Source organism: Gorilla gorilla, chromosome 5, assembly GCF_029281585.2.
Source record: "Gorilla gorilla gorilla isolate KB3781 chromosome 5, NHGRI_mGorGor1-v2.1_pri, whole genome shotgun sequence".
Classification (NCBI taxonomy): Eukaryota; Metazoa; Chordata; class Mammalia; order Primates; family Hominidae; genus Gorilla; species Gorilla gorilla.
The window spans coordinates 173,835,618-173,857,708 of NC_073229.2; the positions used below are offsets into that span (position 1 = coordinate 173,835,618).

At 41.2% G+C, this 22,091-nt stretch overlaps 1 protein-coding gene across 3 annotated transcripts in view; it reads right to left on the bottom strand.

Annotated features, from left to right (window-relative positions):
* Window positions 1–1,364: 1,364 nt before the first annotated feature.
* LATS1 (large tumor suppressor kinase 1) overlaps window positions 1,365–22,091 on the bottom strand; it is a 59,808-nt gene continuing 39,081 nt past the window's right edge. For 2 of the 3 annotated variants that reach the window (XM_019030105.2, XM_055390828.2), the window contains 3 exons: window positions 19,772–19,954; window positions 19,472–19,578; window positions 1,365–5,462 (listed from right to left, as the gene is read on the bottom strand). In XM_019030105.2, the coding sequence (XP_018885650.1) occupies window positions 4,953–5,462; window positions 19,472–19,578; window positions 19,772–19,954 (800 nt within the window). In that variant the 3' untranslated portion in view covers window positions 1,365–4,952. Of the gene's footprint in view, window positions 5,463–12,251; window positions 12,351–19,471; window positions 19,579–19,771; window positions 19,955–22,091 lie in introns of all 3 variants that reach the window. The other variant, XM_063707940.1, reaches the window with a different exon arrangement.

A 22,091-nucleotide genomic window follows, 5' to 3' on the forward strand; every position in this document is an offset into this window, starting at 1 on the left:
ACTTTAATTATATGTATAATTTGCACATACCACGTCTGCTCATGTCCCAATGGCCAAAACCTAGTCATGTGCCCAAAACTAATTACAAGTGAATAGGAGAAACATGGACTCTACTGGGGTAGTCAAAACTTAGAAAGGGATATTGGCTGTATTAGTAAAAGGAAAAATGGGAGAGTGGATACTGGGGAGCAAGAGTGGCCTCTGTCATTTGTCAACCCCTCTGTGAACTAGGTATTCATGAGAGTCTTTTTTTTCTCCTGCAGAACAAATTTAACCCTTCCTCAAGGGAAACAACCCAAAGTTCCATTCATAGCCTAAATCCAGCAAAATGTTTGGAATCTCTGGGTAGCTCTGTTACTGAAAGAAAGGAGGAAAAACTGGACAATAACTGTCTGTTTGGCAACCTCCCTCTACTCTTCACATACACAAGCAGATGTGCACGCGCGCGTGTGTGTGTGTAGCAAAGTATAGTCACAATTTTAAGTACACCAAATGTGGGCCCACAATGTAGCACAATAAATCATAGGAATAATGCAATTTGTGTCAGCTGTACAACAGCCTTATGTAGAACAAATATAAACTTACAAGGGAGTGCAAACAAGAGGATAAGAGAAGATCTAATGATGGTAATGCTTGAAAAGAGGATGAAAAACAGTACTTGTTTATGCATATAAAGTTGATATAAGATATAATATCAACATATATATTTTGACACTGGTTCAGGTCTGTAATCCCAATACTTTGGGAGGCAGAGGCGGGAGGATCGCTTGCATCCAGGAGTTTGAGATCAGACTGGGCAACTTAGCAAGACTCCATCTCTACAAATATAAAAATAAAAAATTAGCCGCGTGTGGTGGCACACTCCTGTAGTCCTAGCTACTTGGGAGATGAAAGCAGGAGGACAGCTTGAGCCCAGAGTTCGAGGTTAAAGTGAGCTTTGATCTTGCCACTGCACTCCAGCCTGGGTGACAGAGCAAGACCATCTCTAAGAAATAAAACAAACAAAAAGGATTATAAAGGAAAACAGATTAACCAACAATTTTACATTTAAACAATTATATACCATAATCAAATGGTACTAAATGTAGAATTTAATCATTAAATTCTAAACCTGTAATCTAATGGAAGCCTTTAACAGGAAATATTGTACTTATATTGGACAAAATGAAAACATTTAAATGAAAACATTTGACATTTACATGATACTCAGTTTGCCTTAACCTAAGTACTATCATTAGTTATTTTAATTCCAAAGCATCAAAATTTTAATCATAACTTTCTCAGAGAATAAAAAGATTTACATAAATTTTTGAATCAGAAAACAACATAGTTAAGCAGTGTAAAAATTAGCTTTCCACACATAATTGAAAGATTTGAATTTTTTTTATTATCCCAGCAAACATTACACTAGAGAAAATGATTGGGAAAATACAAATAAGTTCATTAAAAACACAGGCTGATTATTCATATCTATTACATTCAGAATTATGCGAAACAATTAGTTATATTGCAAAGCTGTAATTCCTTTTCTAACAAAGCATGATTTTATAAAACTTTAATGTTGCCACTGATTCAATTTTAATACAAAATACTTATATACACAATACAATATAAAAGTAAACTGTGTAGTGCCTTCCACAAAGGGATATATTAAGGCGCTTTACAAATATACCAATATTTTGACCCAAATTACTTTTTGCTTTAGATTAAAATGAACAGGCTAAATGTTCCACTTTAAATACCAAAGGGATGTTTATTAAAAATTTTTTATCTAAAATACCTTGGGTAACAGCAGCAGCAATGTCTAAAAATCCTCCCACTGTATTCTCTAATTTCTAACACATTAAGTCAGAATAAAACAATTCCACTCACAGTTTTGCACTTTGCAACAGCAGAAGGTAATAACTTTTTAAAAAAGTCAATCTCAAAGTGACTTTTTAGTCATACATTCTATAGTTTCTATTACAAATAAGAAGGTAGAAAAGATACAGCAGTAGGGCCTGCCTTATGATGTCACTGGACAATACATAACAGTATCTACAATTACATAATTATAGAACACATCTTATAAATACTATTGATATGCATAAAAAGGGTAAGTATAATAAAGACAGCAAGTTTTTAATAAGAAAATTATTTTAAAAGAAAACATATAGAACCAATGTTTTCACTCCATTTCAATGGAAAGCATCTATATTTTTAACATTGTTTTTCTCATCTTTTTGGTCAGGAAGCACCAGATTCTATACTGGAAGAAGTAGATGTAGTTTTGGAATAAGATAGCTGATAAGTATATCCAAACTGTTAAAATTGCTGATACCAAAGGCATGTATACTGCTTCAGATAAATGCAAAAAGCTTATAGTATCAGAGGAAATTTTAAAAGAATACATATTTGCGCCAGGCGCGGTGGGTCACGTCTGTAATCCCAGCACTTTGGGAGGCTGAGGTGGGCATATAACTGGAGCCCAGGAATTCCACACCAACCTGGGCAACATGGCGAAACCCCATCTCTACTAAAGATACAAAAATTAGCTGGGCTTGGTGGCGCATGCCCAGCTACTTGGGAGGCTGAGGCGGGAGGACTGCGTGAGCCCCCAAGGTTGAGGATGCAGTGAGCTGTGAAGCGCCACTGCCCTCCAGCCTGGGTGACAGAGTGAGACCCTGTCTCAAAACAAAAAACAAAAAAAGAATACAAAATTTGTAGTGTCTGTTACATTTCAGCAATAGGGGGAATACAGATTTTGTGGGAAGGGAAGGGGGAGGAGACAGCACCTTAGTTTTCCTACAACATAAATGTAACAAAGTTATTTTCTACTGTATTGCACCTTAGTCCAAAAGTAAAACAACTAAATGAAAATTTAAATAAATCAGACTGAAAAAGCCCAAAGAGTAAGAGGAATACCTTATAAATGTGAGTACCCACCTAAAAATTCTTGAACTACTTTGTTTTGCTAGGATTTTATGGGACTAACCAAATGTTCCATGAACCATGAGGTGAAGACTGCGATTTCATGATAGTACATTGTTTTACAATTCTGATTAGAAATCCTTCAGAAATATTTCTGTATCAAGCTTGTAATGAGCCTAACATTTCAGTCCCCTCCAAATGATATATTAAAACAACTTAACGTACCAGCAAGAGAGGCATTCATAAGGTCACCTTGTATCACATGCTACAGACCTTTTCCATCACAAATTATCAGCTTATATAAGATGTGCTGAGTAGTGATTGGTAAGTTAAAAACAAAGTTCTTCATTTAATGTATCAATTTTCTCATGGCACAGAGGTCCATAACCTACAGCCTGTGATAGGTTTCAATATGTCCAAAATCCCTTGAAACTGCATGCAACATTGTATGTGTATGTGTTGTTGTTTTTTTTTTCTAGGAAGAGTCCACAGCTTCCTTCAGATTCTCAAAAGAACCACTAACCCCAAAAGACCCATGATAACACAGTAGTAGGTTTTCAGGCTGAGCTCTGAAAGGACCACCTGTAGAAAGGTGGGAAGTGTGGGCTAATAAGTGTTCTTTGCCCTGACTCTCCAATTCAACTGCAACAGCTCTGCCTTTAATTTTACTACATATATGGTTTCAATTAGCTTTTATGCGAAGAAAGCTAAAAGTATGAAAATCACTAAAATTATGCCTCCAATCTACAAATAGTAACTTTTGATAAAAACAATCCCTTATCAGTGGAGCTTAAGAAAAGGAAATAAAATACAACACAAATTTTACTATGGTCAAAATAGAGCCTTTTTCCCCTTCCTAAAAGATAAGCTACATGTATTTTGGTATGAAACCTTAATCTTCCTTAGAACCTAAGCGTTATACATAACAGGCATGTTGAACGCATTATTGAACCTTAAATAAATTAGGAGGACTTGAATTTTCTACTAAGACCACTCTGTAAACTTTCCTAATTATAAATGGCCATCTTAAGAGTTAATTTTTTCACCAATTAATCTGCCCTTAGGTAAAATATTGCCAGATAGCCAGATTTTCCTTTGCCAATAACAATCTGTATATGCAGCACTGTTCTGAAAGAGGAAACAGGTAACATTGATGATATAATCAAAATAGTTACTATACAGGAAAAGTATATGAAAATTAAAATAATTATCTGCTTAGGATGGTGAGAAATATTTTAGCTTTTAGTATTGAACATTTCGATTTATGGCAGCTTTGTTCCCTTTTAAAATTGGAAGCAGCATCAAAAATACCAATATGGAAAAAAAGCTAGTAGTGCTTTGGCTTCTTTTAAAGCCAGTAATTCTTGAGAAATAAATGCAAGAAGATTAAATAGATTAAATATTCCACGGGGCGGGGGGTGGGGGGTGGGGGGGGGAAGATAAATGCATTATTTTTCCTTCTGACAAACATATTAATATTTTTTCAACCCTGTATTCCTTAGTTTCAGGATGTGAATTATACAGATTATCATTAGCCTAGGAACACTCACCAACACGATGGCTTAATTTCTCTAGCTTATTTTCTACCAAAAACAAGGTTATGAGGGGAAAAAAGAGCTCTGTAAAATACGGGGTATGTTTCATATTTGGTTAAAGCAAGATAAAACAAAAACTGTCTTTCAAAAAAATTTCAAAAACTCTTGTATTTTAAAATTATTTAGCATATATACAAATAGATACCAGGTTTCTCCTTTTAAACAAAGCACTACTTATTTTAAGTACTTTAAGTACCAAGAACTGACTATAATATTCAGTTCATAATTTACTTTCCTTATAACAATTTTTTTCTAAATACTGATTTAAACGGCTGGAATAAATTAACATTTTAAAAGGATTTCCCATAATTTAGGAAAATAAAATATTATACACAGAGCACACATATATTGCTCTGTCATATTTGCATAATTTTACTCTCAGAACCTCAAAACACCTCGCATTTCAGGCCCTTCTACAAATCCTCATTACATTTATTTACTAGTGTGTTAAACATATACTAGATCGCGATTTTTAATCTCTGAGCCTGTGTTTTGATCATCTTCATCCGACTGCTGCTCTGAGCCTTGTGAATTAATGTATTCATATTCAATAGGCTTCGGATAATTATATGGGTAGCCATTGTCATCAAAAAACCTTCGGAAGGTAAATTCATAGAATGCATGTTCAGGATGCTTTCCATTTTTATACCATCCATTGAGAGTGTCATTTACATTTTCTTCCTCATTATCATCACTCCATAATTTATCAGGATCAACAGGATCAAAATTTGATGTATCTGTTGGGTGTGTGATTTTAGGAATGTATGAAGCAGATTGCTGTCTCAGGTCACTGGAGAAATCAATTGTTTTAAAAAATGGATGAGCTTTTATTTCATCAGCACCATTCTTGCCTAAGCGATCTTCGGGTCCTCGGCAAAGTTTAATAATAAGATCAGAAGCTTCAGGACTGAGTTTAGCTTGTGGTGGAATGTGAAGAGATGTTTGCCAGTTGATAACCTTTAAAGATTTTTTAAAATTAGGGGGAAGAGATAAATTAGAAAAATAAAGATTTCCTTCAAGTTTTATACCAAAAGTCTCACTGGGCTATTTTTGTATTTTAAATAAATTACATGATATTTTGCTGGAAAATAATTTTTTCTCCTATCCCATCCTTTCCAGGCAACTTCTACTCACATTATAAGACTCACTGTCAGTTTTAATCTCCCCTAGTAAACCTTTTTGCCTATGGTAGAAGTGACTACTTCTACTCTGCCTCCCCTGTACCATATATTTATTTCTATCATATTTCTAATAGCTTGTGGTACCTATTTATGTTTACGTCCTACTGAAATGTATCCATTAAGGCTAGGGATTATGTTTTAGTGGTCTTTGTATCTCCTAGTGCTCAGTAAATTGCCTGGCACATACTTAATACATGTTTGATAAAACTTTTTCTGGTGCCAAGCGTGGTGGCTTTTGCCTGTAATCCCAGCACCCTGGGAGGCGGAGGTGGGAGGACTGCTTGAAGCTGGGAAGGTTCAAGACAAACCTGGGCAACAAAGCGAGACCCCCTCTCTACAAAAAAACTTTAAAAATTAGCCAGGTATGGTGGCATGCATCTGTAGTCCTAGCTACTCAGGAGGTTGAAGCAGAAGGATTCCTGGAGCCCAGGAGTTTGAGGCTGCAGTGAGCCATGACTGCACCACTGCACTCCAGCCTGTGTGACAGGGCGAGACACTGTCTCCAAAAAAAAAAAAAAAAAAGGAAAATCTCTGGTTATGAATAAAATGAAATGATGAAGAAAGGAATGCCAAGTGAAGCCAGACTACCTAAGACTACCTAGTTTCTCCCGCTGAACTCTTGGAGGCAGGGGAATTGGTATACAACTCCAAGTACGATATTAAATGGATTTGGGGCAAACTCTGTGAAGTGGTAGAATGCATTGTCATTTAACCAAGTTTAGATACCTTCAACTTCGGCAGGCACTGTGGCTCACACCTGTAATCCTAGCACTTTGGGAGGCTGAGGTAGATGAATTGCTTGAGCCCAGAAGTTCAAGACCAGCCTGGGCAACATGGTGAAACCCCATATCTACAAAAAATACAAAAGTTAGCCAGGTTGGTGGTGTACAACTGTGGTCCCAGCTACTTGAGGTGGGAGGATGACCTGAGCCCAGGGAGGTCGAGGCTAGAGTGAGCCATGATTGTGCCACTGCACTCCAGCCTGGGCGACAGAGCAAGACCCTGTCTCAAAAGAGGGAAAAAAAATCTTCAACTTGTCGCATGGTAGGCAGTCAATAAATATTTGTTAAAAAGCTGAATAAATGAACAGTATAATCTTCCTTATTCGTAGAGGAGCTAGTCAGCTACTATAGAGGGAAGAAAAATATACTCCCTCTTCTATTATTTGTTCCTTTTAAAGTCTTATCCCAGATTAGAAAATGGTGAGGCTTCAACTAATAATAGAATATTTAAAAAACCCTTTTTGGAAAAAAAAATGATACAGTTAATAATAGTTATTTATGCTTCCAGTTTCATCACTTATTTCAAACAGGAGAAATAAAAAATATATACAATGAGATGAACAATTTTTTTTTTTTTTGAAACAGTCTCGCTCTGTCGCCCAGGATGGAGTGCAGTGGCGTGATCTCGGCTCATTGCAACCTCTGCCTCCTGGTTTCAAGCGATTCTCCTGCCTCAGCCTCCTGAGTAGCTGGGATTACAGGTGCCTACCACCTCGCACAGCTAATTTTTTTGTATTTTTAGTAGAGACGGGGTTTCACCATGTTGGCCTGGCTGGTTTCAAACTCCTGACCTCAAGTGATCTGTCCACCTTGGCCTCCCAAAGTGCTAGAATTACAGGCGTGAGTCACTGTGCCTGGCCAAGTTTAATATTTTTTATTTTAAGGTGTATTTAGGATTTTTTAGTTTAAGGCCAAAAAGAAAAGACTAAGCACAGCAAAAGATCCAGATAATTCAAAGATGGATGAATAAAATTATATAAACTGAAGCATAGAGAGAAAACATGTAGAATAAAAGAAAGAATAAAGCATAAGAGAAATGGAGGACAGTATCAAAGGAATAGCACATGTATAATCATTAGAGTCTCAAAAGGTGAGAAGAAAGCAAAATAAATCTTTGAAGGGATAATGACAGAGAATTTCCCCAAATTGATGAAAGTCATTAATGTACATTTCAAGAAACTGAGTGAATCTCAACCAAGAAAAATACAAAGAAAACTACACATAGGCACACCATGGTCAAACTGAAGAAAACCAAAGTTAAAGAGAAGAAAACCCTAAAAGCAACCAGAGAGATCCCAGTTTTGAGGAAGATGTACTACATATACTCTCCTGTCTCCCTCCCACAGAAGGCAGCTATAAAACCTGGTCAGGATGCAGGAAGCAGCTACTTCAAGATCCTGAAAAGTAAATAATAACAGGTAGATTAGGGGAGAAGATGTAAATTTGAAGTACCATTAAACCTGGTGACCATTTAAAAAAAATTATTTTTTTAAAAAATTAATTCTCACTATGTTGTCCACGCTGGTCTTGAACTCCTAGCCTCAAGCAATCCACCTCAGCCTCCCGAGTAACTGGGACTACAGGCCTCTGCCAGCACACCCAGCTCCATTTTTTTTGTCTCTAGTAGTCTGCAGGCTGGACTCAAGGTAGCCCAAAACTTGGAAGAACCTGAGCACAGAGACCTCTAGGAGAATTCCCTCTAGTTCAGGCTCAGGGAGTAGAAAAGGAGTTTCCTGATAGCAACGGAGGTGGCAATAAGAGCCAGTATGCACCTAAAACTGACAGCTAAACCTTCCTCTCCAATTGTAAATAAAATAACAAAGCATGGGGCTGGGTGCAGTGGCTCACTCCTGTAATCCCAGCACTTTGGGAGGCCGAGGCGGGTGGATCACTTGAGGTCAGGAGTTCGAGACCAGCTTGGCCAAAATGGTGAAGCCCCGTCTCTATTAAAATACAAAAATTAGTGGGGTATGGTGGTGCATACCTGTAATCCCAGCTACTCCGGGAGGCTGAGGCAGGAGAATCACTTGAACCCAGGTGGCAGAGGTTGCAGTGAGCCAAGATTGTGCCACTGCACTCCAGCCTGGGTGACAGAGTGAGACAATATCTCATAAATATATACATTAATAAAGCATGGGGTCCCAAGAAGATGGGTTGAATTCTGTTGCTCGTTTTCTCTCTGTGTCCTTTTGCCACCTTGTCCTGGATTCAGATGTAGTTATGAGATATTGGCAGAGTTGGATAAGTAAAGCCTCACTTTCTGGTCAGAGAACTAAATAGAGAGCCCCAGGGAACAGGAAAGTACTGGGGACATCACAGAGAGGGAGGAGATTGGGCAAGTGACCCCATTAAGTTGCTTATGAACTGCTGGGCTCCCCCTCCAAACTGTAACTATGTGGATCTAATCCTAAGGAGCATACCAAAGACTTTGAGAACTGAACTAAGGAAAAGACCACAGCCTACAAAGAGATCTATCTGCCTAGAAAGGAAAAGCCTTTGAAACTGACATTGAAATCTAAAAAGACTGGTTGGAACTTGTGTCCTGAACCCAACCGGGTTTAATGCTTGTCAAAACAAGGTCAAAATTCTCCATAAGATCCAGAATCTCGGCTGGGCGCGGTGGCTCACGCTGTAATCCCAGCACTTTGGGAGGCCAAGGTAGGCAGATCACCTGAGGTCAGGAGTTTGAGACCAGCCTGGCCAACATAGTGAAACCCCGTCTCTACTAAAAATACAAAAATTAGCTGGGCATGGTAGCACACGCCTGTAGTCCTAGCTACCTGGGAGGCTGAGGCAGGACAGTCGCTTGAACCTGGGTGGTGTAGTGAGCCGAGATCGCACCACTGCACTCACTCCAGCCTGGGTGACAGAGAGAGACTCCGTCTCCAAAAAAAAAAAAAAATCCAGAGTCTTATAACGTATTATTCAAAATGTCCAGGATACAATCCAAAATAACTTAGTATACAAAAAAACAAACAAACAAACAAAAAACAAAAACAGAAAATTTCAACATAGAAAAAGTCAGTATTGATATGACATAGATGCTAGAATTTTCTGACAAAAACTTGAAAGTAGCCATTATAGGCCGGGTGCGGTGGCTCATGCCTGTAATCCCAGCACTTTGGGAGGCTGAGGCGGGCAGATCACAAGGTCAGGAGTTCGAGATCAGCCTGGCCAATGTGGTGAAACCCCGTCTCTACTAAAAAAAAACACAAAAAAATTACCCAGGTGTGGTGGCGGGCAACTGTAGTCCCAGCTACTCGGGAGGCTGAGGTGGGACAATTGCTTGAACCTGGGAGGCGGTGGCGGAGGCTGCAGTGAGCCGAGATAGTGCCACTGCACCCCAGCCTGGGCAACAGGGCAAGACTCCGTCTCAAAAAAAAAAAAAAAGTAGCAAAAAAAAAAAAGTAGCCATTATAAAAATGCTTCAGGTTGGGCATGGTGGCTCACGCCTGTAATCCCAGCACTTTGGGAGGCCGAGGTGGGCAGATCACAAGGTCAGGAGATCGAGACCATCCTGGCTAACACGGTGAAACCCCACCTCTACTAAAAATACAAAAAATTAGCCGGGCGTGGTGGTGGGCGCCTGTAGTCCCAACTACTCCCGGGAGGCTGAGGCAGGAGAATGGTGTAAACCCGGGAGGCGGAGCTTGCAGTGAGCAGAGATTGAGCCACTGCACTCCAGCCTGGGCAACAGAGTGAGACTCCGTCTCAAAAAAAAAAAAAAAAGCTCCAAATAAGGATGAACACTCATGAAATGAAAGATAGGTCTCAGCAAAGAAACTGAAGATATAAAGTATCAAAAAGAAATTTTATAATGGAAAAATAACCAAAATAAAAAACTCAATGGATAGTCTCAATAGCAGAGTGAAGATGTCAGAGGAAAAAAAATCAGTGAACTTGAAGATAGGTTGATACTGGCTGTGCACGGTGGTGTCACTCCTGTAATCCCAGCACTTTGGGAGGCCGAGGCAGGTGGATCACTTGAGGCCAGAAGCTGGAGACCAGCCTGGCCAACATGGTGAGAACCCTGTCTTACTAAAAATACAGAAAATTAGCTGGGTGTGGTGGTGTGCCTATAGTCTCAGCGACTCAGGAGGCTCAGGTGGAAGGATCACTTGAACCAGGAGCTTGAGCTGGAGGTTGCAGTGAGCTGAAATCATGCCTCTGCACTCCAGCCTGGGCAACAAAACAAGACTGTATCTCAAAAAAAAAAAAAAGGAGGTGGATACTAATTATGCAATTCAGTCAACTGCTCATTCTGAACAGCAGAAAAAACAAAAACTTAAAATATAAGTAGAACTTCAGGAATCTGTGGGACCACACCAAAAGGCCTAACATTCCTGTGATTAACATCACAAAAGAAAATGTGTGGTACAGATAAATATTTGAAGACATGATGGCTGAACACACCCCAAATGTGATCAAACACATAAACCTACAGATTTAAGATGCCTGGTGAATACCAAACGGAATAAAGCCTGAGAAATCCATGCCCAGACATATCATAATTATGATACAGAAAAAAAATTATTGAAAGCAACTAGAGAAACATAGTGCATTATTTGAGAGATCTGAATAATTGCAGATGTCTCATCAAATTATGAACGACAGAAGGAAGTAGACATTTTAAAGTGCTGTAAGAACTAATACCCAGAATTTTGTATCAAGTGATAATACATATATTTTTTGAGATGGAGTCTCGGTCTGTTGCCCTGGCTGGAGTGCAGTGGTGTCATCTTGTCTCCCTGCAACCTCCGCCTCCTGGGTTCAAGCAATTCTCCTGCCTCAGCTTCCCAAGTAGCTGGGATTACAGGTGCACGCCACCAGCCCAGCTAATTTTTATATTTTAGTAGAGATGGGGTTTCAACATGTTGGCCAGGCTGGTCTCAAACTCCTGACCTCAGGTGATCCACCTGCCTTGGCCTCCCAAAGTGCTGGGATTTACAGGCATGAGCCACTGCGCCCGGCCTCAAGTGATAACATTCTAAGGAAGGCAAAATAAAGACATTCTCATATGAAGAGAAATTAAGAGACTCTGTTGTCAACACACTTGCTCTAAAGTATCTGCTTTAGGAAGTTGTTCAGATGGAAGAGACATGATATAGAAGGAATCTTGAAACACCAGGAAAGCATGAAGAGCAAGGAAAACGCTAAATATCCAGGTAAACATAAATGACTATTCTTCTCATCTTGATTTTTTTTTTTTTTTTTTTTTTTTAAGAGACAGGGTCTCATTCTGTTGCTCAGGCTACAGCATAGTGGTATGATTATAGCTCACTGCAGCCTCAAACTCCTGGGCTCAAGTGATCCTCCTGTGTCTGGAGTAGCTGGGACCACAGACATGTGCCACCATCCACCATGCCCAGCTATTTTTTTTTTTTTGGTAGAGACACTGTCTATGATTTGTTACTCACGCTGGTCTTGAACTCCTGACTTCAAGCAATCCTCTTGCGTCAGCCTCCCAAACTGCTGGGATTGCAGACATAAGCCACTGCATTCAGCCTGTCACCTTGAGTTCTTTAAAAGAACTTGATGGTTGAAAGCAAAATTGTTACATTGTTGGATGAGGTAGGTTTTGAGACAGGGTCACATTTTGTTGCCCAGGCTGGTGTGCAGTGGTACACTCTTAGCTCTTACTGCAGCCTCGACCTCCTGGACTTAAGGGATCCTCCCACTTACTGGTGCCCCCGCCCCAAGTAGCTGGGACTGTAGGCATGTACCGCCACACACCAGCATGCTTGGCTAATTAAAAAAATTTTTTTGTAGAGACAGGGTCTTACTATGTTGCCCAGGCCGATCTCAAACTCCTGGGTTCCAGTGTTCTTCCTGCTGTGGCCTTCCAAAGCGCTGGGATTACAGGTGTGAGCCACCACACCTGGCTGGATGAGGATTGATTGATTGATTGATTGATTGAGACGGAGTCTCTCTGTTGCCCAGGCTGGAGTGCAGTGGCGCCATCTCGGCTCACTTCAAGCTCTGCCTCCCAGGTTCATGCCATTCTCCTGCCTCAGCCTCCCGAGTAGCTGGGACTACAGGCACCTGCCACCACACCCAGCTAATTTTTTGTACTTTTAGTAGAGACGGGGTTTCACCGTGTTAGCCAGGATGGTCTCGATCTCCTGACCTCACGATCTACCTGCCTTGGCCTCCCAAAGTGCTGGGATTACAGGTGTGAGCCACCGTGCCTGGCTGGATGAGGTTTTAAGCGTATGTAGATGTAATGTATAAAATAACTACAAGCCAGGTGCAGGCTCATGCTTGCAATCCCAACATTTTGGGAGGCCAACGTGGGAGGATTGCTTCAGCCCAGAAGTTCAAGACCAGCCTGGGCAACATAGTGACTAGTCTTGATTACAAAATAATAATAAAATTAGCCAAGCGTGATGGCATGTGCCTGTAATCCAGGCTACTTGGGAGGATGACACGGGAGAATCTTGAACCCGGGAGGCAGAGGTTGCAGTGAGCTGAGATCACGACCCTGCACTCCAGCGTGGGTGACAGAGCAAGACCTTGTCAAAAAGAAAAAAGAAGAAAAATCAAATAACTACAACATAAATAGTAGAGAATAAAGGGACCTATATGGCAGTATGGTTCTACATTGAACTTGAAGTGGTAAAGTATAAATTCTAGGTAGATAGTGAAAACTTAGGCTGGGCGTGATGGCTCATGCCTGTAATCCCAACACTTTGGGAGGCCGAGGCAGGTGGATCACTTGAGGTCAGGAGTTCGAGACCAGCCTGGCCAACACAGTGAAACCCTGTCTCTACTAAAAATACAAAAATTAGCCAGGTGTCGGGGAGGGCACCTGTAATCCCAGCTACTCAGGAGGCTAAGGCAGGAGAATCGCTTGAACCTGGCAGGTGGAGGTTGCAGTGAGATGAGGTTGCACCACTACACTCCAGCCTGGGCAACAGAGTGAAATTTCATCTCAAAAGAAAAAAAGAAAAGAAAAGAAAAGAAAACTTAATATATATTTTGTAGTCACTAGAGCAACCACAAACAAAAACCATACAAAGAGATAATAGTAAAAACCACAGTAGAAGGAGACATCACAGAAAATAGCAGAGTAGGAAGCATCAGAGGTCTACCCTTCCCTAAAAATAATTAAACTGGAAAAAGACTATCAGGATAAACTATTTTGGAACTTTGGAACCTGATTAGATACTTACAGCAGCCAGGAGAGTGCTTCATGAAGGGAGAGGCTGCTAAAATTTGGTTCAGACAGCAGCGTGTGTGAACCCACTACATCTACCATTCCTCAGTCCTGCAGCAGTCATGAAAACCACAGCTTGCCTTCCTGGAGCAGCTCATTAGTGCCAAGGTGGGCAGTAAGAACTCTGCCCTCCAAAAATTTCAGGTTGTCCATCTTGGTTGGTGTTAGTGATTCCCTGAGGGACTAGCACAGATGCCTGCCTTTCTTTGACCTGCTCTGGCAGATTTAAAGAGACAGAGATCCATTTCTTTTTTTGACCCAGACATTTAAAGAAACATGTCAGGTCACTGGCTTGAGTTATTTGTTTCCTTACTGTTGAGTTTTGAGGGTTCTTTATATATTATAGATTAAAAAAACCTTTCTTAGCTATGTGATTTGTAAATATTTTCTCCCAGCCTGTAGCTTGTCTTTTCTCTTGACTGTTATCTATGGTAGAGGGAAAGTTCTTAGTTTTGATGAATTTTTTTTTCTATGGGTCATGATTCTGGGGTCATTTCTAGGAACTCTTTACCTAACTCCAGCCCACAGAGATTTTCTCCTATGTTTTCTTCTAAAAGTACTATAGCTTTAAGCTTTATCTATATATATGTGACTCAATTTGAGTTAATCTTTGTAAAGGTGTGAGGTCACTTGAGGTTCAGTTGGTTTTTTTTATTTGTTTGTTTTTTTTGAGACAGAGTCTCGCTCTGTCGTCCCAGGCTGGAGTGCAGTGGCATGATCTTGGCTCACTGCAAGCTCTGCCTCCTGGGTTCAAGAGATTCTCCTGCCTCAGGCTCCCAAGTAGCTGGGATTACAGGCATGCACCACCACACTTGGCTAATTTTTGTAGTTTTAGCAGAGACAGGGTTTCGCCATGTTGACTAGGCTGGTCTCAAACCCCTAACCTCAGGTGATCCACCCGCCTTGGCCTCCCAAAGTGCTAGGATTACAGGCATGAGCCACCGCACCTGGCCTGATGTTCAGTTTTTTTGTATACGGCTGACCAGTTTTTTCAATACCATTTGTTGGAAAACTATCATTTTTCCATTTGCACCTTTGTCAAAGATCAAATGGCCATAGTGGTGTGATCTTATGTCTGCATTCTATATTCTGTTCCATTGATCTAAGTGTGTGTCTTTTTGCCACTATCTTACTGTCTACATTATTGAAGCTTCACAGTACATTTTAAAATCAGGTAGTTGAACCCTCCAACTTTTCTTGTTAAAAATCAATTTTGCTATTCTACTTTCTTTGTCCATCCATATACATTTTAAAATTGACTCACCTATATCTACAAAAAATCCTGTTGAGATTTTGACTGGAGGTGAGTTAAACCTACACATTAATTACAGGAGAAGTTATAGCTTTACTACATTAACTCTTCCAATCAATGAACATGGTATGTGTCTCCACTTATTTAGATCTATGATTTCTTTCTTTTTTTTTTTGAGACAGAGTCTCATTCTGTTGCCCAGGCTGGAGTACAGTGGCACTATACGGGCTCACTGCAACCTCCTCCTCCCGGGTTCAAGCTATTTTCCTGTCTCCACCTCCCGAGTAGCTGGGATTACAGGTGTGTGCAGCCACACCCAGCTAATTTTTTTTTTGTATTTTTAGTAGAGATGGGGTTTCGCCAGGCTGGCCAGGCTGGTCTCAAACTCCTGACCTCAAGTGATCCGCCCACCTGACCTCCCAAAGTGCTGGGATTACAGGCGTGAGCCACCATACCTGGCCAAGATCTATGATTTCTTTTATTTTTTTTTGACATGGAGTCTCGCTCTGTCACCCAGGCTGGAGTGCAGTGGCACAATCTTAGCTCACTGCAATCTTTACCTCTCAGGTTCAAGTGATTCTCCTCCCTCAGCCTAGCTGGAATTTATAGGTGCCTGCCATCATGCCTGGCTAATTTTTTATTTTTAGTAGAGACAGGGTTTCACAATTTGGCCAGGCTGGTCTCAAACTCCTGACCTCAGGTGATCTGCCTGCCCTGGCCTCCCAAAGTGCTGGGATTACAGGTGTGAGTCACCATGCCCAGCCTATGATTTCTTTCAGTAGCAATTTGCATACAAATCTTGCTCATGTTCTAGATTTATACCAAAGTATTTTATGTCAGAGGAGCTATTGTGAATGGTATTGTTTTTAAATTTTAGTTTCCAGTTTTCATTGCTTAAATATAGAAATAGTTGGATTTTGGCCGGGCGCAGTGGCTCACGCCTGTAATCCCAGCACTTTGGGAGGCCGAGGCGGGTGGACCACCTGAGGTCAGGAGTTCAAGACCAGCCTGACCAACATGGTAAAACCCGGTCTTTACTAAAAATGCAAAATTAACTGGGATGGTGGCGCATGCCTGTAGTCCCAGCTACTCAGGAGACTGAGGCAGGAGGCTCACTTGAACCCAGGAGGCAGAGGTTGCAGTGAGCCAAGATAGCACCATTGCACTCCAGTGTGGGCAACAAGAGTGAAACTCTGTTTCAAAAAAAAAAAAACAAAAACAACAACAACAAAGAAATGGATAGATTTTATGTGTTATTCTTGTACTTTACACCTATAGATTCCCCGGGATTTTCTACATAGAAAATTATATCATTTTTGAATAGGGGAAGTTTTTATTTTTTACTTCTTCCTTTTCTTTTTTTCTTTTTTTTTTTTTTTTTGAGATAGGATCTTACTCTATTACCCAGGCTGGAGTGCAGTGGTATAATCATGGCTCACTGCAGCCTTGACCTCCCCAGGCTCAGGTGATCCTCACACCTCAGCCTCATGAGTAGCTGGGACTACAGGTGCACACTGCCATGCTCGGCTAATTTTTCTATTTTTTTGTAGAGACACGGTTGCGCCATGTTGCCCAGGCTGGTCTCCAATTCTTGGCTCAAGCAATCCACCCGCCTTGGCTTACCAAAGTGCTAGGATTACAGGCATGAGCTACCACGCCCAGCCCTTTTATTTCTTTTCATTGCTGTGTTATGCTGGCTAAGATTCCAGAACATAGAATTGATGAGAATGGACATTCCTGCCTTGTTCTCAACCTTAGGAAGAAAGCATACAATTTTTTTTCTCTCTCTCATACACCTACACACAAATATACTTATATTCAAATGAAGACAAAATAAAGATAATTTCAGACATACCTGAGACAAACCTGAGAGAATGCCTTATCAGCGGACCTATACTATAAAAAATCCTAAAAGAAGTTTTAAAATGTAAAACCATTTCTTTTTTTTCCTTTTTTTTTTTTTGAGATAGAGTCTCGCTCTGTCACCCAGGCTGGAGTGCAATGGCGCGATCTCGGCTCACTGCAACCTCTGCCTCCCAGGTTCAAGGAGTTCTCCTGCCTCAGGGCCTCCGTATAGCTGGGACTACAGGTACCAGCCACCATGCACGGCTAATTTTTGTATTTTTAGTAGAGACGGGGTTTCACCATGTTGGTCAGGCTGGTCTCGAACTCCCGACTTCAGGTGATCCACCCCCCTCAGCCTCCCAAAGTGCTGGGATTACAGGCATGAGCCACCACACCCAGCTAATGTAAAACCATTTCTATATTAAATGCAATGACTGAAGAAGTTATAGCTTAAGAAAGGTGGAAATCAACGAAACGATGGAATCTCAGGAAACTCTCAAAGAATAATTTTTTTTTTTTTTTTAGACAGAGTTTTGCTCTTATTGCCCAGGCTGGAGTGCAATGGTGTGATCTCAGCTCACTGCAACCTCTGCCTCCTGGGTTCAAGCAATCCCCGTGCCTCAGCCTCCCAAGTAGCTGGGATTACAGGGGCGCGCCACCACACCCAGCTAATATTTGTATTGTTAGTAGAGACGGGGTTTCACCATGTTGGCCAGGCTGGTCTCAAACTCCTGACCTCAGGTGATCCACCTGCCTTGGCCTCCCAAAGTGCTGGGATTATAATAGGTGTGAGCCACCGCACCCAGCCAAATTTTTTATTTTTTGAGATGGGATCTCACTCTGCTACCTAGGCTGGAGCACAGTGGCACAAATATGGCTCACTGCAACGTCTCCTAGGCTCCAGTGACCCTCCAACCTTAGCCTCCCAGGTAGCTAGGACCACAAATATGCATTACCATGCCTGGCTAAGTTTTTTGTATTTTTTGTACAGATGGGGTTTCACCATGTTGCCCAGGCTGGTCTCAAACTCCTGGGCTCAAGTGATCTCTCTGCCACGACCTTGCAAAGTGTTGGGATTACAGGTGTGAACCACTGCACCCATCCCATCACTTTGGGAGGCTGAGGTGGGTGGATCACTTGAGCCCAGGAGTTTGAGACCAGCCTGGGCAACATGACAAAACCCTGTATCTACAAAAAATACAAAAAAAAATGCACCTGCGGTCCCATCTACCCAGGAGGCTGAGATAGGTCATTTGAGCCAGGAGACAGAGGTTGCATGAGAGGAGATCACGCCACTGCATTACACCCTAGGTGAAATGTTTTGACCTTATCTCAAAATAAATAAAGTGCTGGGATTACAGACATGAGCCATCATGTCTGGCCCTCAAAGAATAATTAAGAATGATCAGGAGGCCAAGGCGGGCAGATCACGAGTTCAGGAGATTGAGACCATCCTGGCCAACACGGTGAAACCTCGTCTCTACTAAAAATACAAAAACTAGCTGGGTATGATGGCGCGTGCCTGTAATCCCAGCTACTCGGGAGGCTGAGGCACGAGAATCGCTTGAACCCAGGAGGCAGAAGTTGTAGTGAACTGAGATCATGCCACTGCACTCTAGCCTGATGACAGAGCAAGACTCTGTATCAAAAAAAAAAAAAAAAAAAGAGAATGACCAAGAGTTAATTAGACTTCAGAAAGGAGGAAGGGTTATAGAAGAGAGAGATGGAAGTAGGACATTCCAGACAGAGGGAACGGTATGAACAGAGGGCAAATTTCAACTTTAACCCACGGACAATCACTAAAGAGTATTAAATCAGACAGTGTATGGTCAAAATTGTGGGTAGCTTCTCATTTAAGTGCCAGAGGTATTTTCAAGTGGGGATATAAACATTTGTTTGTAGTTTGCATAGAAGGAGACAAAGCCAGGAGGCAGTAGGTGACAAAGAGTAAACTGGACTAAATCTTCAAAATGGACTAGAGACCTTTTTGTTTTGTTTTGTTTTGTTTGAGGAGTTTCGCTCTTTCACCCAGGGTGGAGTGCGATGGCAAGATCTTGGCTCACTGCAACCTCCGCCTTCTGAGTTCAAGGGATTTTCCCGCCTCAGCTTCCCAAGTAGCTGGGATTACAGGCACCCGCCACCACGCCCCGCTGATTTTTGTATTTTCAGTAGAGACGGGGTTTCGCCATGTTGGCCAGGCTGATCTCAAACTTCTGACCTCAGGTGATCCACCCGCCTACACCTCCCAAAGTGGTAGAATTACAGGCATGAGCCACCGTGCCTGGCCTAAAGACCTTTTTGAGAATGATATATGATATATGAGTATGGTGTATGAGTGACGGGGGATACAAGATTATGGGGATATGGCATCATGGAGACTGGAGTTCACGCATGCAATTCTGGTGAGTTCCTATACCCTTACAAGTTCATTCTTTTCCTTTTTTAAATTAAAAAGTATTTGTTTGTAGAGATGTGGTCTCACATTGTTGCCAGGCTGATCTTGAACTCCTAGGCTCAAGCAATCCTCCTGTCTCAGCCTCCCAAAGAACTGGCATTATGGGTGTGAGCCACTGCACCCGGCCCAAGTTCATTCTTTAACTCCAGACTAAAATGCTCTAAGTACTAATAAATAAAAGTCAATGATGTAGCAACTTTGTGAGAATTCTTTTGATATAGATGCCATACCTTACCTTCATTTGTGTTTCTAATGGTGTCTGTGCCAAGAAAGGAGGTTGTCCCACCAACATTTCAAAAAGAATAACACCAACACTCCACCAATCACACAACTGTGTGTATCCTAAAATAAGATAACAAAGTTATTTATAAGCACTTTAAAAATGCTCAGAATACAATAAAAATTTACATTAAATCACCAATTTGTACTTTAAAATTAATACTTTTATTATAAGCCTGAAAAATAAGGCATATTCTAGTGTCGTTTTGGCTGGTCTAAAGGCCTACTGAGGATATATATGAAAGAAGTGCTTTACCTGTTCGTAGCAACACTTCAGGTGCAATATAATTGGGAGTCCCAACCAAAGAATGTGCTAGACATCGCTGGTGCTGACGTGCAGCTCTCCGCTCTAATGGCTTCAGTCTGTCTCCACATCGACAGCTTGAGGGATCCCCCCATTCATTACTGAAATCCATGCTATCTTGCCGTGGATGGTCACCTGCACAACAAAAGAATAAGTAAATAAAGTCAACAAGGACAACAGTAAACCTGAAGTCTATTTAATCTTCTGACATCGTGGTTTAGGGTTAACAACATTCTCCCTTGTGACAAACTAAGACACAATGTATGCCAAATCACTGATGGTGTTTATTACCAATTAGAGCCTATTTTCTGAGATGTCAATAGGAAGGATTTTACACTTAAAAAAAAATTAGCCTAAGATTTAGTAATTTATGCAATGTTAAATAACAACAATATGAGTCATGGGGAGATTAAGAGTTTGTTATTTAGCCCACTCCCTGTTACTACTCTGGACAAACTTTCAAACAAATTAGATCCATCTTTCATTCAATAAATGACAGTGATAAGACGACAAAGCTCTGGTTACATTCTAGTAGGAAAAGAAACAAAACAAACAATTACACATATAAGGAACAGTGACATACCCTACACAGAGAATCAACACAGGGTGATGTAACAAATGTGACTGGATAGCTACATAAGACTGAATGGCTAGGGAAGACCAGTTAAGAAGGTGACTTCAGCTAAACCGTAAAAAAACAAGAAGGACTCAACCATTTATAAATCAGGATTAGGTATTCCACACAGAAATAACAGCAACAGAGAGAAGACCAGCACAGCTGATAAAGGGGAGAACTGTAGGAAATGGGGCAAGAACTGTCAGAAATGCGGCAGGAATACACGTGGGTTTTGCAAGCAATAGAAATGGTCTGCCTTTTACCTCAAGTAAAGTGAGAAGATACTGCAGAGTTCGAAGCAAGAAGATAACAGTATCTGATTTATGCTTAAAAAAAAAAGTTCTTTATGGGTCATGTGAAGTTTGAAAGGCCTATTTGAAAGCCATGTGAAGATAGCCAGGAAGCAGCTGGATAGAGAAATTACGAATTTCAGAGAAAGGCCATTTCTGGAGAGAGAGATTTGGAATTCATTGACATATAGATGGCATGAAATCACCTAGAATATAAGAAATTAACCTAACTGTAATATTTATCTGGGATGTTTGATTAAAATATGATTTCCCTTTGGGAGGCCAGGGAGGGTGGATCACGAGGTCAAGAGATTGAGATCATCCTGGCCAACACGGTGAAACCCCATCTCTACTAAAAATACAAAAATTAGCTGGGTGTGGTGGAGCACACCTGTAATTCCAGCTACTTGGGAGGCTGAAGCAGGAGAATCGCTTGAGCCCAGGAGATGGAGGTTGCAGTGGGCCGAGATCGCGCCACTGCACTCCAGCCTGGCAACAGACCAAAACTCCGTCTCAAAAAAAAAACAAACAGGCCGGGTGTGGTCGCTCACGCCTGTAATCCCAGCCACTTTGGGAGGCGGAGGCAGGCGGATCATGAGGTCAGGAGATTGAGACCGTCCTGGCTAACACGGTGAAACCTGGTCTCTACTAAAAATACAAAAAAAAAAAAAAAAAAAAATAGCCGGGCGTGGTTGCAGGCGGCTGTAGTCCCAACTACTTGGGAAGCTGAGGCAAGAGAATGGCGTGAACCCGGGAGGCAGAGCTAGCAGTGAGCCGAGATTGCGCCACTGCACTCCAGCCTGGGCAACAGAGCGAGACTCCGTCTCAAAAACAAACAAACAAACAAACAAAAAACAACAAAAAGATTTCTATGCCCCAGTGAAGATTTTTGATCAAAAGATGGGAATAGAGCCTAGGAATCATATTTTTAAGAAGCTTTCCAGGTAATAATTCAGTCGAATCTGGGAAGACACTAAATTCCACTATGTCGAACATTAAAGTAGGTTCAATTGTCTCAGTTCTACCCATTTTAATGTCAATCTACTTGTGTTCACAGAAGCACAGGAGGCTAATAATACTTACCTCAGAGAATTGTTGTGAGCATATTAGAATATATGGTTAAGCACCTAGTACATAGTATTTAACAAATGTTAGATTGACTTACACTTCCATTAGCGCTTGGAGGGATCTTGGTGAGGCAGTGTGGTGTAGTAGAAATAACATGGGCCCTGAAATCAGACAAACCTGGGTTCAAAGCCTAGCCCTTACACTTGATTTCTGTCTGACCTTGGGCAAGTTACTTCATCTAACTAGGTCTCAGTTTCTTCATCCTGCCTCACAGTGACATTGTGAGGATAAAATAGGA